This window comes from Brachycentrus maculatus, unplaced genomic scaffold (assembly GCF_059751285.1).
Source record: "Brachycentrus maculatus isolate JH-2025_06_01 unplaced genomic scaffold, ASM5975128v1 h1tg000197l, whole genome shotgun sequence".
NCBI lineage: Eukaryota > Metazoa > Arthropoda > Insecta > Trichoptera > Brachycentridae > Brachycentrus > Brachycentrus maculatus.
The window spans coordinates 245,383-262,152 of NW_028280948.1; the positions used below are offsets into that span (position 1 = coordinate 245,383).

The 16,770-nt window shown below is 30.7% G+C and overlaps 1 protein-coding gene across 13 annotated transcripts in view; it reads right to left on the reverse strand.

Moving 5' to 3' along the window:
• Nucleotides 1-16,770, reverse strand: part of scb (scab) — a 31,710-nt gene that overhangs the window by 12,552 nt on the left and 2,388 nt on the right. For 10 of the 13 annotated variants that reach the window (XR_015837824.1, XR_015837822.1, XR_015837821.1 and 7 more), the window contains exons 2-11: nt 13,612-13,995; nt 8,411-8,550; nt 7,248-7,357; nt 6,457-6,592; nt 4,476-4,625; nt 3,468-3,581; nt 3,247-3,335; nt 1,890-2,105; nt 777-885; nt 151-324 (exon numbers count right to left, since the gene is read on the reverse strand). Coding sequence is in view for 6 of the 13 variants with exons in the window: in XM_088263248.1 (XP_088119374.1) it covers nt 151-324; nt 777-885; nt 1,890-2,105; nt 3,247-3,335; nt 3,468-3,581; nt 4,476-4,625; nt 6,457-6,592; nt 7,248-7,357; nt 8,411-8,550; nt 13,612-13,829 (1,456 nt within the window). In the remaining 7 variants the exon portion in view is untranslated. The remainder of the gene's footprint in view (nt 1-150; nt 325-776; nt 886-1,889; nt 2,106-3,246; nt 3,336-3,467; nt 3,582-4,475; nt 4,626-6,456; nt 6,593-7,247; nt 7,358-8,410; nt 8,551-13,611; nt 13,996-16,770) is intronic. The other 3 variants (XR_015837827.1, XR_015837826.1, XM_088263250.1) reach the window with 1 other exon arrangement.

Genomic DNA, 16,770 nt, shown 5'->3' on the forward strand with positions numbered 1-16,770 from the left:
AAAAAAAATTTGAATGTTTTTCTTTCAATACCCCGCATTCACATTTTCCCCCATTTAATTTTTTTTTTAGACCCAAAAAAAACGTAAAATAGGGGTTTCATAATTTATAAAATGAACACAGTGCTAATTTTTATAATTTTGAATACCCACCTTTACACGAGTTAGAATCAATATCAACAGCTTTAGAAATACTAATTCCGAATCCTCGCATGTCATCCATAGTAATACGTTGTGTGTAATTTGGATTAAGTCCATTGGCAGCTCCCAAATATATATACACCGCTCCTTTACCATTATTATCATAAGGTGCTCCAATAGCCACGTCTGAAATATAACATGTAATACTATATTATTTCTTTTTTTATCTCACCAATAGATGTCTCTAGTGAAATTCTAAGTGATTCATGTACAACGTTTCGAAATTGGATCATGTTTATAGAACTTCCAAGAATTTAAGTAGTGTAGTTGTCAATCATGGGAAGAATTGGTGAATGTTACACATGTGTAAAGTGATAACTTAAACCAGCCTTTGACGGCCGTAAGACCCGTAAATGCCCAGACTTCCATGTTCTTCTTCATCTATGTGTCAAAAAATAATATGAAAAATAACTCCTATCATTGGAGATAATCCAGATTTGTGAACAAGTATTTGGACACACTCAAAAGGATGTAATATTATATTATAAAGATGCATAAGTTTATAAGAATTATTTAGTGTCTTGTCTACTCAGGTTATTTAGCTAAAATATTAGTTAAAATACAAAATTTATCTGTACCCAGAAATCCATCATTATTTATGTCCCCGATAGGAGCTATGGAAGTGCCAAACCTTGCGCCACTTTGTAGACTTCCACCAATAGTAACCTCTTGTTCGACCATATTAGCCTTGAAAAATTATATCAATAATTAACAGAATATAATGAAAAAAAAACTGTAAAAAAAATATTATTGCATATTTGAGAATAAATAAATTTAAGAACATCAGTTTCTCCTAGATAATAAATACAATAATTTGTTATCGATTTAGTAGCAAATCTTTTATTTTTATTCTTAATGATTAATGAGAAATTAAAAAATATTATGTCATTGCGAATGAAAATTCATATTGGCTACTTTTATCATTTTTGGGATAGTATGAATAGTAAAAAATCATTATTACATCTGGGATTTAATAAACATTTTATGCATATTATAACCTGTCGTTGCTCACTCCTATTGTCAACAGATAACCATTTCATTTTATGCTGTAAAAAATCATTCCATTTTATACTGTAAAAAATGTATAAAATTGCTTTCCTGTCTCGACATTAAAAATCAGCCTCAAGATATTTGCAGATAAAATGTATTACAAATACTAAGACAAATAGAAAATAAACCATTCTGTACATAATTTTTCAGTTGATGGGAATCAACCCACAATGTCGGTTTCATTCAGGTGCCTGTCCTGATGTGCAAAGGTAAATAGCCGCAAGTTTAAAACAGTAGTTTTAAGATAAACAAGTTTATAGTTAACTTAAAATGATGCTTTTTGCCAACACATGTATCAAATTAATAAAATTTTGCGGCTATGTGGATAATGAATATCTCGGTAAAAGAAAGAGATAGAGAAAATTCTGTGAATGTATATGATAGAGGATGTATGTATATGATAATAATGCTTTGATCCATGTTACGCCAAACAGCCGCAACTTGATTTACGGCTAGTTGCCTTTACACATTAGTGTCGTTTAGATAAAAAGTATATTTTTTAAATATTTTAACAATTTTTGGGTTTTATAGGTTTTTAACAATGAAAACTGGTTTGATAATAATGACTGATACAACTATGCCAAACTAGACCACAGCTTGTGATTGATATAAATGATACTGAAAAATCAGTAAGTACTAACCTTGTCATGATTCATGTAAACATAAACTCTGCCCTGATCTGAAGAATATTTTTGTGCATATAAAGGAGCACCCACAAGCAGATCTGATAGGCCATCTTGATTGATGTCAATAGCTTCAAGGGTAGATCCAAAATACTCTCCTAATTGATGGCCTTCCAGTATTGAAAATATTATGTAGGGGGCATTCTCGCGGAGCGGAAAATCGAAAAGAAGAACCTAAAAAAAATCTCATCATTATTTTGAATGAAATTAGTTGTTTGATGTCTGAGAAAGACAAAGTATGGGTGTTTGCCAAAGATAATGCTAAAATAGTTCATTGTTTGTTTTTCCAATCCAAGGATTTTTCAGGATATTCTCCATTACCGACGGGCTTAATTCTTCATCATGTTATACAAAATTGTTTTCAAAGTAATTACTTTGAATATAATTTTGTATAACATGGTGAAGAATTATGTTCCTCTGAATTCAGAGGAACATGGAGTGAGTGAATATCATTTAGGCAGCAACTCTAAATGTTATGTTAACTTTGTCTCTATATCGCTTTTAAAAGTATTCCAGTAACTCTTTATTTATTATTCCCATCATACACTTAATTAAAATTTAAATTAAAAATAATGTGTCCTCACTGGGGTTCCTTGTGCCGAGGGTATATTTTATGAGTGTGCACATTACGTATAGTTGAACGCATTAGACTTTGTTTACATCGCTCACTCCTTTCAACAACGTCATATTTCAAAAAACTTGATTTTTCAGGAGATTGTTTTTAATGTTTAAGTATATACTAAAATGTATTAAAAAAAAATATCAAGCCACTTATTGAACTGTTTACTGTGCAACAGATCTTTTTAGGTAAAACCTGGATGTTTTTATCCATTTGAAAAATATTTAGTATATTTAAAAAAAAAAATTAAACGATACCCTTTCTTCAAAAAGCAAAAAACACATTTTGCACCCTGTAGCGGGTAAATATTAAGTTAAAAATATGCCGCTTTTTCTTGGATATAATACGTTTTCTGGGCATTCCGAAAACATGCACAACTGAAAATTGAAGATTTTTGATTTATGACGTTCTTGAAAGGAGTGAGCAACATGACAGCTGCATGACATTTACAATTAAGGCCTGTCCATGAATTTTTTTTAAAGTTACAGGACAGTTGCATTGAGATAGTCGAAATTCTCATCGAGTGTTCATATGAAATGGTCATATGTGTACATGGATGAATTTAAGGTGACCGAATAATTAATTTCCATAAACGACTAGATAATTTTAAGTTCTTGATTTTCCTTAGTTTATTCATTGGACAGAGCTTAACAGGAACCTGTAGTGTAAAGACTATATTTAAGAAACTAATAATACCTGTCCTCTATAATTTGCTCCTCTCGGTGCACCTGCGACATACAATTTGCTGCGTCCAGAAATAAATTTACCAGAGTCCACACTATAACCTGAAAACATTTAGGAAATAACTTACAGTATATGTATACTCAATTGTATTTGTTAGAAACTTGAGAGGGAGCAAAAAATTTATTATGGTGAAAGGTTTCAAAAATTGAAGATCGATAAAGAGAGATATTTACCAAAATACGACGTGTCTGTGAGATCTGGAGTGTAGTATGGATTCGGAATAGTTTTTTTTGAAAAATAATCTCTTCCATAGTCTTGTCTTGTAACTGAATATCTGACAACACTTCCTGAAAAAAAATACAATCTTTACACAATGTTTGCGGGAAAATCTTAAAAGCATCTATTACATACTGTTGGTAAAGAGCGGGAGAAGCTTATAAGCATTATTATAATTTTTTTAAGAAAGAAGTATTTGTGTTTTTATTATTTACAAAAATACTTCAATTTCATACTATTTCTGTGAGCCTATGCGGCTCATTATTAAAAATAGGGGTCAAATTGTGGTAGAGTTGGTTCAAACCCAGAAACTCTGACTCAAGAGTCCACGACATTAACCATGGACCACAACTTGACACAAATTCTATTTGCTTACTTTTGGTAGAGCACGAGAGATGAAAAATATTGTACAGATCCGAAATTGGGTATACAGTTAATTGTGATTAATATACAGAGGGTCGGGCGGCAGACTGTCTGAGAGTTATCTTAATACATGGGTTATCGAAGGATTTTCAGCTCTGCTGGAATTCAACATCTGCATGGTGCCTACTCCAAAAATATAGTTGAAATTATTTTTGGACTAGCATTTCTCAAGTCTTTGCCGAAAATTTTTTCAAATATGGAGTAATTTTTCAGAAATATGTGACATCGAAGATATCGTTAGGTAGGGAAGGCAACGAAGGAGACAATGGTATGCGCATGTGAGGAAAATGGAGTCATCCAGACTCCTCTACATTGCACTGTACGGCCAACCCCAAGGTAGAGGACTTCCGGGCAGACCATTAAAGAGATAGCTCGAGAGCTGGGAATCGACATCGCGTGAAGCTAAACCCTCTTAAAAACAGGACACAACGCCTACACCATGCAGATGAAGAGAAGAAGAAGAAGAATTTCCAGATTCCATGAAACATACAAAAAAGAATAAATGAACAATTTCTAAAAAAAATATAACAATACAAAATTACCTGTCCAAACATAGATTCCTGGTGCTCCCATAATAATTTCTGACCCATCATCAGACATCTTCATAGATATTCCCGCTTGCCCATAAGCGTAAAAATATGTACTGACATCTTTATTATCCTCGGGTTGTTTTATGGTGAACCCTTGGTTATCTGCGAAAATATAACAAAGTTAACATTTTGGACATTTAAATTAATGTTACACACGTGTAACATTCACCAATTCTACCCATTATTGACAACCACACTACTCAAATTCTTGGAAGTTCTATATATATGAACCAATTTAGAAACCTTGTTCATGAATCACTAAAACTTCACTAGAGACATCTATTGGTGAGATGTAAAATTGTAGAATTGGTGAATGTTACACGTGTGTAAAGTGATCACTCAAACCAGCCTATGACGGTCGTAAGCCCCGTAAATGCCCAGACTTCCATATTCTTCTTCATCTTTGATGAGATGTCAAAAAATAATATGAAAATAACTCCTGTAATTGGAGATAATCCAGATTTTGTGAACAAGTATTTGGACACACTCAAAATGTTGTAAATAAATTATCTGGTCAAATTATAAGCTTAATAATAAAAATGAAAATGGTATTTTCTGGCGTTTCTCATGTGTGTGATTATAATCCGGGATTCGGATCTCACATACTAATATAAGAGTTTCTGCTTAATAAAAAGCTTCTTTACATCTCACCAATAAATTAATGTTGTTGTAATTTAAGATATTTTTCTTTAAAAACCTTGTGGTCTGGTTTGTAGAAAATATTATATAAAAATATCACAGTGTAGTGTGAGGTATAAATATAAGGTATATTTCCATAAATCTGCCATATCAGAGAACTGACAAATTCAGTGATCAGACACAACTAGGTCGGACCATAAACCACATTATAGAGAGGTCTTATCCACACTTATACACCTTATAAGTGTGGATAAGACCTCACTTTGTCAGGCAATAAAATACCATAAGATGCATACGGGGAGCGAGACTCCCAATAACATAATTTATCGCCTGATCTGGTTGTTGCGTGCTCTAAGGTGGTGGCCAAATTGTGATGGTTATTTTGTCCTTAGAACTGGCAATCCTTGTCCATTTAATTTGTTCTCATTTAATTTTTCTCTTCCATGACAGTTACATATTAAAATTTGTGAGTCTTTTGAATAAGCAGGTAATCTCAGCTATGACTGAGTATAGTACCCAACAAATATATACTTTTTTAATGTAGTCCACTATAAGCAGTGTTGAGTAAACTCTGTGCTGTGAAATCTCGTTGATCCTATTCAGGAAGTGTATCTACCTCGTAGTTCCAGTCCAGTAAGATAATTGCGATCATACTATTAGTTGATTTCATCATTGCTAAAGGATTAACTGATGCACATGTCAATATGCTTTTTTATAGTCCGTTGATTTGTAATACAAAAAAATCAGCATCAAAGGGTTTGATATTGTGTTCGATAATTGAGATATGAGGTACAAACAAATAAAATTTTATTATAAAGGCAGAAAAATATTAAGTAGTCTCGGTTATCCCACCTTCCGAGTTATCTAACCTACCGGGGCAATGCCCCTCTTCTTTACCAGACTGCACGCATTATATTCGCGAGCCAGGCGAACTTTTACTTTATATTTTTTACTTTGCCGTAAACGCATTTTGATGTTTTAGTTCGTTACATTACGTTATGTTACATGTACATATTTGAAAAGTTTTTGAAGTGCAAATAAAATTAACACATTTTCAATGTCGTTTCTATCATTTTCTGTGTTATCCGACCTTTTCACTTATCCGACCTTGCCGCGGCCGGTTTAGGTCAGATAACCGAGACTCTACTGTACAATAACATTGCTTCTTCTATTAATAATTTGTTGTACGTGAAATGTTATTATCATTAATTTTTATCAACGTATTTTCATCAAATTACTTTATTCGCACATAAAAATATGAAAAAAGAAATTATTGATTATAAAAAAAACTTACATCTGTCTACAAGAGGAGTTAACTGTGATATTTCTGAAGGTTTGAGTGTTGCATCCGTATGTGACAGCGCATAACAAAACCCGTTAGCAAGATGGAATTCCTTATGCAGTTGGTTAGTCCAGCGAGGAGCACACATCTAAAAAAAGGTATTACAAGAATTAAAATTAATTTACAACATATTGAGTGTGTCCAAATACTTGTTCACAAAATCTGGATTATCTCCAATTACAGGAGTTATTTTCATATTATTTTAAAATAAATGGTATGAAAATAACTCCTGTAATTGGAGATAATCCAGATTTTGTGAACAAGTATTTGGACACACTCAAAATGTTGTAAATAGATTATCTGGTCAAATTATAAGCTTAATAATAAAAATGAAAATGGTATTTTCTGGCGTTTCTCATGTGTGTGATAACAATCCAGGATTCGGACCTCACATACTAATATAAGAGTTTCTGCTTAGTAAAAAAGCTTCTTTACATCTCACCGATAGATGTCTCTAGTGAAGTGTAAGTGTAGTGTGGTTTAAGTGATCACTTTACACGTGTGTAAAGTGATCACTTAAACCAGCCTATGACGGTCGTCAGCCCCGTAAATGCCCAGACTTCCATATTCTTCTTCATCTTTGAGATGAGATGTCAAAAAATAATATGTTAGTGTATTCTTTATTGGGTATTGTATTTATATTTATCTTGTTAAAGGTATTAGTTTTAAATTAAAAAAATATATTTTTTTATTTGTTATAAAAAAAAGATTATAATAAAAGAAGAAGAATCTACATTTCTTACCACAACTGTTCCATTATTGAAAGATGTTCCAGCGACAGTCATCCCCAGCCACATGTTGTCTTTGCGATGGTGAAACGATCTACCATTGGCCAAAATATGGGCGGCATTACCTGAATTCAACACAGAAACAAGCATTTAAAGCATTAACTTTGTGGTTACTCATTTTTACTTAATTATTTTTTTACAAAAATGTTAATAATATTTTGTAATAAAAATGTTAATGAGATTTTTATGTCTACCGGTTTCGAGACGTATCCGTCTCTTCGTCAGGACAATCACTACCATAGCATGCAAACAATACCACCCTTCACCACCATGGCACTATTTACACACCTAAAACTACACAAAATATTTAACACATGCGATTTTTGGTCGACCCGAAGACCATCATGCACTAAATGTTTCAGCACAAACATTTTAACCTCGGCTCGTAACGCATGTTTGTGCTGAAACATTTAGTGCATGTTGGTCTTCGGGTCGACCAAATATCGCATGTGTTAAACATTTTAAACATATATATATATATATAAATATATATATATATATATATATATATATATATATATATATATATATATATATATATATATATATATATATATATAAATATATATATATATATATATATATATATATATATATATATATATATATATATATATATATATATATATATATATATATATATATATATATATATATATATATATATATATATATATATATATATGTATATTATATATATATATATACATATATATATATATATATATATATATATATATATATATATATATATATATATATATATATATATATATATATATATATATATATATATATATATATATATATATATATATATATATATATATATATATATATATATATATATATATATATATATATATATATATATATATATATATATATATATATATATATATATATATATATATATATATATATATATATATATATATATATATATATATATATATATATATATATATATATATATATATATATATATATATATATATATATATATATATATATATATATATATATATATATATATATATATATATATATATATATATATATATATATATATATATATATATATATTATTCATTTAAATATATATGTGTGTGTATTACCTTCAGTGTCGAGTATTTTCTGAATACATTGAACATTCGTTACTCCTTGTTGTATGTTACAGATATAAATTGCTCCTGGATCCTTGATAAAACTGTGTCCTCGATAAGTTGACGTTTCTTGTGGCGCCCCAACTACGACCCTGAAAGCATTAACATTCAGAATAAAATATACTATAGGTATCCATTTCAATAAAATTTTCTTCATCGAATGCACCAAATTTCAATCAAATTTTCTACATCGGGTTAATATCTCCAAATGTCTTGGACTGAGATTCTACTCCCACCCTTTCCCAACGCCAAAAAACCTAAAATACGTTAAAAAAATCTAGCGATTGGAGACGACGAATAAAAATAGATGAGATTTTTAACAATATGAAATTTCGGAAAAAAAGGTAAGATTTCATAATAGTTATTTTATAAGTTGTTTTGTCTTATGATAATAATCTAGAGATTCTACAAAAAATGGTATTTCAACGAAGCAGATATTAATCACAATTTGATAAAACCGGTTTTAGTACTGAACATAAGATAATTTAGAGAGAAAAATATTTTTTCAACGCATATCTGTTTATTGTTAGCATTAATAATTTTAAGCGGAATCAATAAATTCTCAAAACCACTGAAGGGTTCAACTATATTTTCTAAGAATAAGTCGACAACTCACAACATTCGGAAATGACGCACAAAACATGACTCACCACGAGTACCTACTTATGTATATATCAATCTCAAACAGCTGTAATATTTAAAAAAATCCAATCATGCATAAAAAAAATTGGCTTGCAATAACTACGGAAATATAATATCGTAATATTTTTTACTTGTTAAAAATTATTCACCGGTTTCTGCTGAAAATTATCTCAAGCTATTGTTTGGTTTTAAATCTTATACTAAATCGTTGAATGTGCTAATAAATTTCAATTTAGGCCCAGCATTCGTTAATTCGCAACTTAATTTTCTCTAAATCGAGGTAACATTTTCCGAAATTGATTTTTTTCTTGAAACACCGTTTTTGCATTGAAAAAATAAGTTTTTCTTCGAATTAATTATATAGTTTTGAAAAGAAATGAGTTTTTGAAAGGCAAAGAGTTAAAAAATATATATAAAAATATTTTTTGTAATTTATACTCTAAAAAACAAAAAATATCCAAAAGTATAAATTCTTTAAAAAATCGGGCGTGAACAGACATCGCTCACTCCTTTAAAAAACGTCATAAATCAAAATACTTGATTTTTCAGGAGAACGTTTTTAATGTTTAAGAATAAGATACAATGTATTAAAAATAAATATCAAGCCACTTACTGAACTTTTTATTGTGCAACAGATCTTTTTAGGTAAAATCTGAAGTTTTTTTCTCCATTTGAAAAATATTTAGTTTTTTGAAAAAAATAATTAAACAATGCCTTTTCTTCAAAATGCAAAAACAACACTTTCTGCTCTGTAGCAGTTAAATATTAAGTTAAAAATATGCCGCTTTTGCTGGGATATAGTACATTTTCTGGAAATTCCGAAAACACGCACAACTGAAAATTTACAATTTTTGATTTATGACTTCTTGAAAGGAGTGAGCGACATGTGACCTCTCCGTTGGAATGAATGCGACTTAACAAATGCTGGGCCTTAAGTAAGATTAAAATCTCGTTTATTTTCAAAAAAAAAAAAAAATGATCGAATGGAATTTTGTTAACTAGGCATTACTAGCAGTATTTGCTCATCAGTCTTTGAAAGGTCGTGGCAATGCGATCCGACGACAAGTTTAGTTTTTTTTTTGCACTCTTATGTCCGCCTCCGTGATGTAATATTAGCGTGTTTAGCTACCATCCTGGAGGTCCCGGGTTCGGTTCCCAGAGGGGGGGCAGGTAAAAAAAAAAGTTATTGTAACTATAAAGTTTTTTATACTACCCTGGACTGTTCCCTGAAGCGCAGGAGTAATCACCTTGCCTTAATGTATGTAACGATCAAGATAACACTGTGTCTATACGATGCAGTGCCCTATGCACCACTGGGTGCGGATAAGAGTTAGAAAAAGAAGATTTGAATGTGTAAACAATGACCTCGCCCATATTATGAGCTAATGTCATTTACCTATTTATCTTGTGAGGAAACCGCAAACTATAAACGCAGATTAGATAACTACGTATATCGTATACAAATATGTAATATTAACAATGCATATTATTTGTATGGAGAAAACACTTTTGTCAGAAATGTTTATAAATAGTGGTCTAAATGTGGAGGTCCTCACCAAAACGTTACATTTCCATTATAAAGGATTTTAAGTAATCAGGAATTCTCTACCTTGTAAAATTGTTACATTTGGTACGATTTAATGATTTCACATTGGTTTAACACAGGATTGGTCACGTTTTGACGCAACTTTAATTAATATTTCGATAGAATACAGTAAACAGAACAGATTTGCATTTAAATGATTTTTTGTGCAATATTGGAAATGTAACTTTTTGGTGAGGACCTCCACAAATGTTACTGTAAGTAGTGGTCTAAACGTTACTACATATCGTTCACTCCTTTCAATAACGTCATATATAAAAAAATCGTCAATTTTCAGTTGTGCATGTTTTCGAAATGCGCAGAAAATGTACTATATCCCAGCGAAAGCTGCATTTTTTTAAAATAAACTAAATATTGTATATTTCAAATGGAGAAAAAACATTACGGTTTTACCTAAAAAGATCTGTTGCACAGTAAAAAGTTCAATAAGTGGCTTGATAATTGTTTTTAATCCATTTTATTATATTTTTAAACTTTAAAAACGATATCCTGAGAAATCCTTTTTTTATACATGACGTTGTTGAAAGGAGTGAGCGATATGTAGTAGTGATGAGACGTCATATATGAGGTCCAGGAATTCCCGTGTACGCAAACCTATTAGTAATATCCAAGGCTTTTTTTTAAACCAAAAAGGTCCCGGAATTTACTTCCCGTCAAGGTTTTTACTCAAACAGATTATATTAAAATATCATTCAAATAAAATTTAAAGACACTTTTCCTACTATTTTGACGAACTATATAAATAAAGATTCTAATTACATAAACGCAAACATTGTTTCGTCCAAGCGATTTTGAAGAAAAAAAATCCGTGAAAAAAGGTGCCGAAACCCCGTTCCACCGCGAAAGCCCTGCTTATACCTACAATAATAGTAGGCTTAAAAAAATAATTAAAAGAACGAAATTTTGAAAAAGGGAAAATAGATTTTATAATTTATAATTCATATTTAAAGCACTAACTTTGTGATTTTGCATTTTATAATTAAAATTTAGCTTTGTTTTAAAATCACTATAAATATTTTATTATTACTTAATTATAATGTCTACCGGTTTCGAAGCTAACCGCTTCTTTATCAAGACTGCTTAGTACTAGTATTAATACTAGTATTAATCAGTCTTGATAAAGAAGCGGTTAGCTTCGAAACCGGTAGACATTATAATTAAGTTACAATAAAATGTTTACAGTGATTTTAAAACAAAGTTACATTTTAATTATAAAATAGATTTTCATCAAAACAAATTAAGAAAATAAATTTATACTACAGATGAAATAACAAAATAAATCAATCGTTATAACAGGTATACTGTTCTGCATATTATAAAGCTATGCGTCATATTGGAGTCTTTTAGAGGTTAAATAATGAGACATCGATGATGATTTAACAAAGATGAGTCCCATCTCTCCTGACCTTCATTTGGTGAGAATAAATTAACGAGCATTCATTATAAATCGGTATATCTACATGTATTCTGTAAGTCCATACGTAGAGTGCATATATAAAGGAAGATGACCCCCTTAGTAAGATTTGCATACTATCTAACTAACCATCACGCCGCTTCCCCGCAGGGGTAGGCAGAGAGAATAGAACGCCACACCACTCTGTCTTTGCAAACATTCTTCGCCTCTTCCACGTTCATGCATCTCCTCATACATACCCGCCGATTGTTACGACTCCTAACCTGACCGCTTTCAAGTATTTGGCATACCTGATCGTGACAAGTTTTTCTCGGTCTTCCTCTGCTCCTTTATCCAATTACATTCGCCTCATAAATTTGTTTTACCGTTCTTTCCTCACTCATTCGTTCTACATGTCCAAACCATCTCAACACACCATTCTTAATTTTATCGATAATGCTTATCTCAGCTTTGCATTCCTTCCTTATTTCACTATTCGAACATCTATCATACATCGTTTTGTCGCACATTCCTCTGAAAGATCGCATACTTACATGTATTAGAAAAGAAAATATGTAGGAACAAAATTTTAAGAAAAATTAAAAAATAAAATGAAAACCAAAATGAAAATCAAAAATAAAATAAAACCCCACCCTGGGAATCGAACCCAGGTAGCCAAGCGTGGTGACCATTACACCACGGAGGCGGACACAAACATGGACAGACTAACAAAATTGAATTGACGGATTAATTTATCACTCCCAGTCTTGAAGCCCATATTGAAAGAAAAAAAAACCTAATAAAAAAACGTACATGCGTATTAAATACAAGAAAACGCGTTTGACAGCCACATTGATTTTTCGTAAATTGATTTTAAAAAGCTAATTATTAATTTTTAAAGAAAGTTATTTATTCTTCCTTTTTTATTCTTACTACTCAACTGTGCATAGAGCACTGCATCGTGATGTTATCTTTATTGTTAATCACATGAAATTGCGGTGGTCAGTTACGCGCTTCAGGTACCATTCCAGGGTGATATTAATCCAATATTAGAATAAAACAACAGTAACATCTATATGACCATCAGGAAAATCCAACCTGGGACCTACAGCATGGTAGCCAAATGCAGTTGCCACTACTTTATGGATATTATCGTCATTTTTGAGATATTTATTTATTGAAAAGTATGCCTTAACACTTTATTCTCAAGGATCCTTTAAAATAAAACAAAAATATAATATAATAGCTTAAAATCTAAAAAAAAATATCAAACTTTTAACACTTAATTTAAAAAACATACCATAATTTTTTTATTTTATTATTTCCTGTGTTTTAATTTACTTTGTTTAGAAAAAAAAATTGTAAAACGAACTCCCTCTCTAAACACAAGTATCTACTTTATTAGAGAGGTTGAAACGTTATATTTGAAATGTTTTGTATATTTACAAACTATTTTGTAGTATTTAAATATGTATTTAAAAAAAAAACATTAAATACATATATTTATTTACTTACAACGGTCGATTTCCTCCCCTAAGAAGGAGCGAATACCCGAAGTAGGAGTGGTTGTTGGAGTTAGATCCTGGCGAAAACACTATCCTCGCTGCTGTGTTATAACTGAAGGATTCCACTTCGTTCATCACTGAACTCACTAAGACTAGTATCACTATAACTCTGTAAGGTTCCAGGCACATCTTCATCGTTTCGAGTAAACTTTCAGTCCAGATTTTCATTTTCAGGCGCTTCTAAATTCTAGTCCCGGTTTTCATGCAAAATTGCATACACTTCTACACTGATTAAGTTTACTCAAAGTTTTGTGTCACATGAACAAATTTACTGTTTTTGTATTTGTTTAAAATACTTTTTCGATAGTATACATGATGATATGTGCAATGTGTCCTGTTTAAAATAAATAAATAAAATAACTGCCCTCTGTATCTGAAGAAAGAACCTTTCCGTTCACAGACAGGTCGCGAATGACTCGCATACAAGTTTAAATTCAATATCAAAAACACGAATCATTCGTAAGTGTATAAAAATATTTTATACCTACAATATATGTACGTACTATCTACAAATGTTGAGAAAATTACGTAAAAATTACCGTATTAGTTGAGAATTTAAAAAAATATTTCTTCGTGAATAAATGTTTTTATTATTATTTTAAAGTATGATGAGATACCTGAAAGTATAGGGTCCGCCAAATAACTTTTTTTTTTTGAAAAAAGGGCGCAAAACATCGAGTGTAGCTTCGGCTGTGTGGCACGTAGCGCCGTCTTGTTGAAACCGAATGTTGCCAATATCCTCCTCTTCAATTTTTGTGAACAAAAATCCGTTCAAATTGTTGAGAACGACGGTGAATTGATGTTGATGGCGCTTCACGCACACTTTCTGCCACAACATCGATATTCTCGGGTGTACGCACTGTTTTTGGCTTTTCACGCTTTGGTTTATCGATGAGGATGCCAGTTTCTTTCACTTTTTTCACAAGATAACGAACATACGGAGCTGACGGTGCTTCTCTTCTTCCAAAAACCGTACGCAATTTTCGCACACATTCTGCAACATTACCATGATTTTCAAAGTAATGTCGCAATATTTCCCAGCGTTGTTCAAGCGTATACACATAACCATATTCGCTCAGCGGAAGGATAAAACTAATTATCTGTCAAATCAGACATGAGCTAAATGTTACCATTCACGAAATAAGCACTAGTTGAAAAAAAAAACTTTAGATGGCGGACCCTTTATAAAGAATGAAAAGAGTCTTATTGATTTTTTTAAAATAAATGTTTTGTTTACTGTAAGAAGACGTAAATATTTATATGATGTTAATTAAGTGCAATAAATAGTTTGTATTTAATGTAATATAAGCTTACTAAAGAATTTAAAAAAAAAATTAATACCCTATTTTTTTGTAACATTCCGAATCAGTATTGCGTGCTCGTAAGCAGTGTTTTTTTTAAATATTTTTTATTAATATTATCTTTGGTAGGTACTCGTTCATTGCTAATATACATATATTACATAGGTAAATATGCAGGACCGTGTATTTCAAATAGCCAAAAAACCAGTGCTTACCCTATTATGCTCGAGTGCCATATACTCGTATGTAGGAATATAGGTAATCAGTGCCTACCCTATCTGCCACGTAGTGCCTACCTTACCCTACTACCCACTTCTACTACATAAGTATTTTATGTTTTTATTTTTTTATTTTACAGAAGGCAGAATCCTATCTACCCAATTTGCGTATGTAATACGTATATTTATATGAGACATTAATATAAAGTGTCAATATGAAAACCTTTCGTTCTTCTCCATTTTGTTTTTGATATGGTAGTAACAGATGGACTCATGTTCATTAGACATGTTCATTAGACTGAGTTAGACAGTAGAAATTAAAATGAAAAATTATTTCATAATTTGGTATAATTACACTATAGCAGGGGGTTATTTTTTAGTCGGCAGCAAGTAGTAAGTACACGAAATAATACACTATTGAAGTCTGGGGTCGACACTTCCCCTTTATAAATTTATTGTTATGATAAGATATATCAACACCCCATATTAAACTTATCATTGGCTTTTATTTGCAATAACCATATTGCAGTGTTTATAATGGTTCACTTTGCACAATAATACTCTATGGAACTTACTCAAATTACATTTGAACTTGAAGTTAAACAGCATAAATCATAAAAATGTAGTGTTGAATAAACATAATTATTGATTAAAATATTTTAATAAGGATCGTGACCTAAATGATATTGGTTTGGTACACAATCATTTTACTTAAAAATCGCTTTAATATGCACAAATATAAGGTTTTTACAGTAATTTCACAGAGCATTTCCTTATTATTTTAATGTTTTAATTACAGTAAACGAATTTTAGTTATAATAAAAATAAGTTCACGAATATATTGACAGACAAACGTATGTCTAATAATAAATCAGTTAAGGCCTAGTTTTCGTTAAATAGCAACATAATTTTCTTTACCCAGGTAAATTTTGAGGTAATTTTTTTTAACCCGTTTTTGTATTGAAAAAAAAAAGTTTTTTTTCGAAATATAGTGAGTTAAAAAATATAAATAATAATATTTTTCTATACATTTTCTAAAAAACAAAAAATTAAATCCAATATGTATTCTAAAAAAAAATAGCTATGACCGGAAATCCGGCTCTATGAATTGCAAGAAGCTAATTGAATATTATTATTGCGAGTACGGCCTTAATGGTATGTTGCTTTAGGCAAAATAATCCCTTTTTTATCGATATAAAGGAGAATATATCGTGGGTGTACTGGCAAAAGACGTTAATTCGAAAATATGCAATTTTAACAAAATGAATAAAGTTTTCAACGCTCTATAAACTGCAAAAAAAAAAAAAAAAACAGTTTGAAATGTCATATATGTATATGTGGTTTTAAAAGTTAATTTAACTTTAAGTTTGATATCGAGTATTTTATTCAGGCTAAAAGCTTAAAATAACAGGGATTTTAGAGTTGACCCACAGTATAATATATACGTATTGAGTTATTCATTCCGGCCTTATTGTATGACCGAGTCGTGAGTCACCTCATTTCTTGCGTGTGTTAAATTGCAGAATGCTGACTCTGCCTTGGTGAGGTACTCACCTGCGTATTGAGTATTACCCACCACCGCCACCTAGA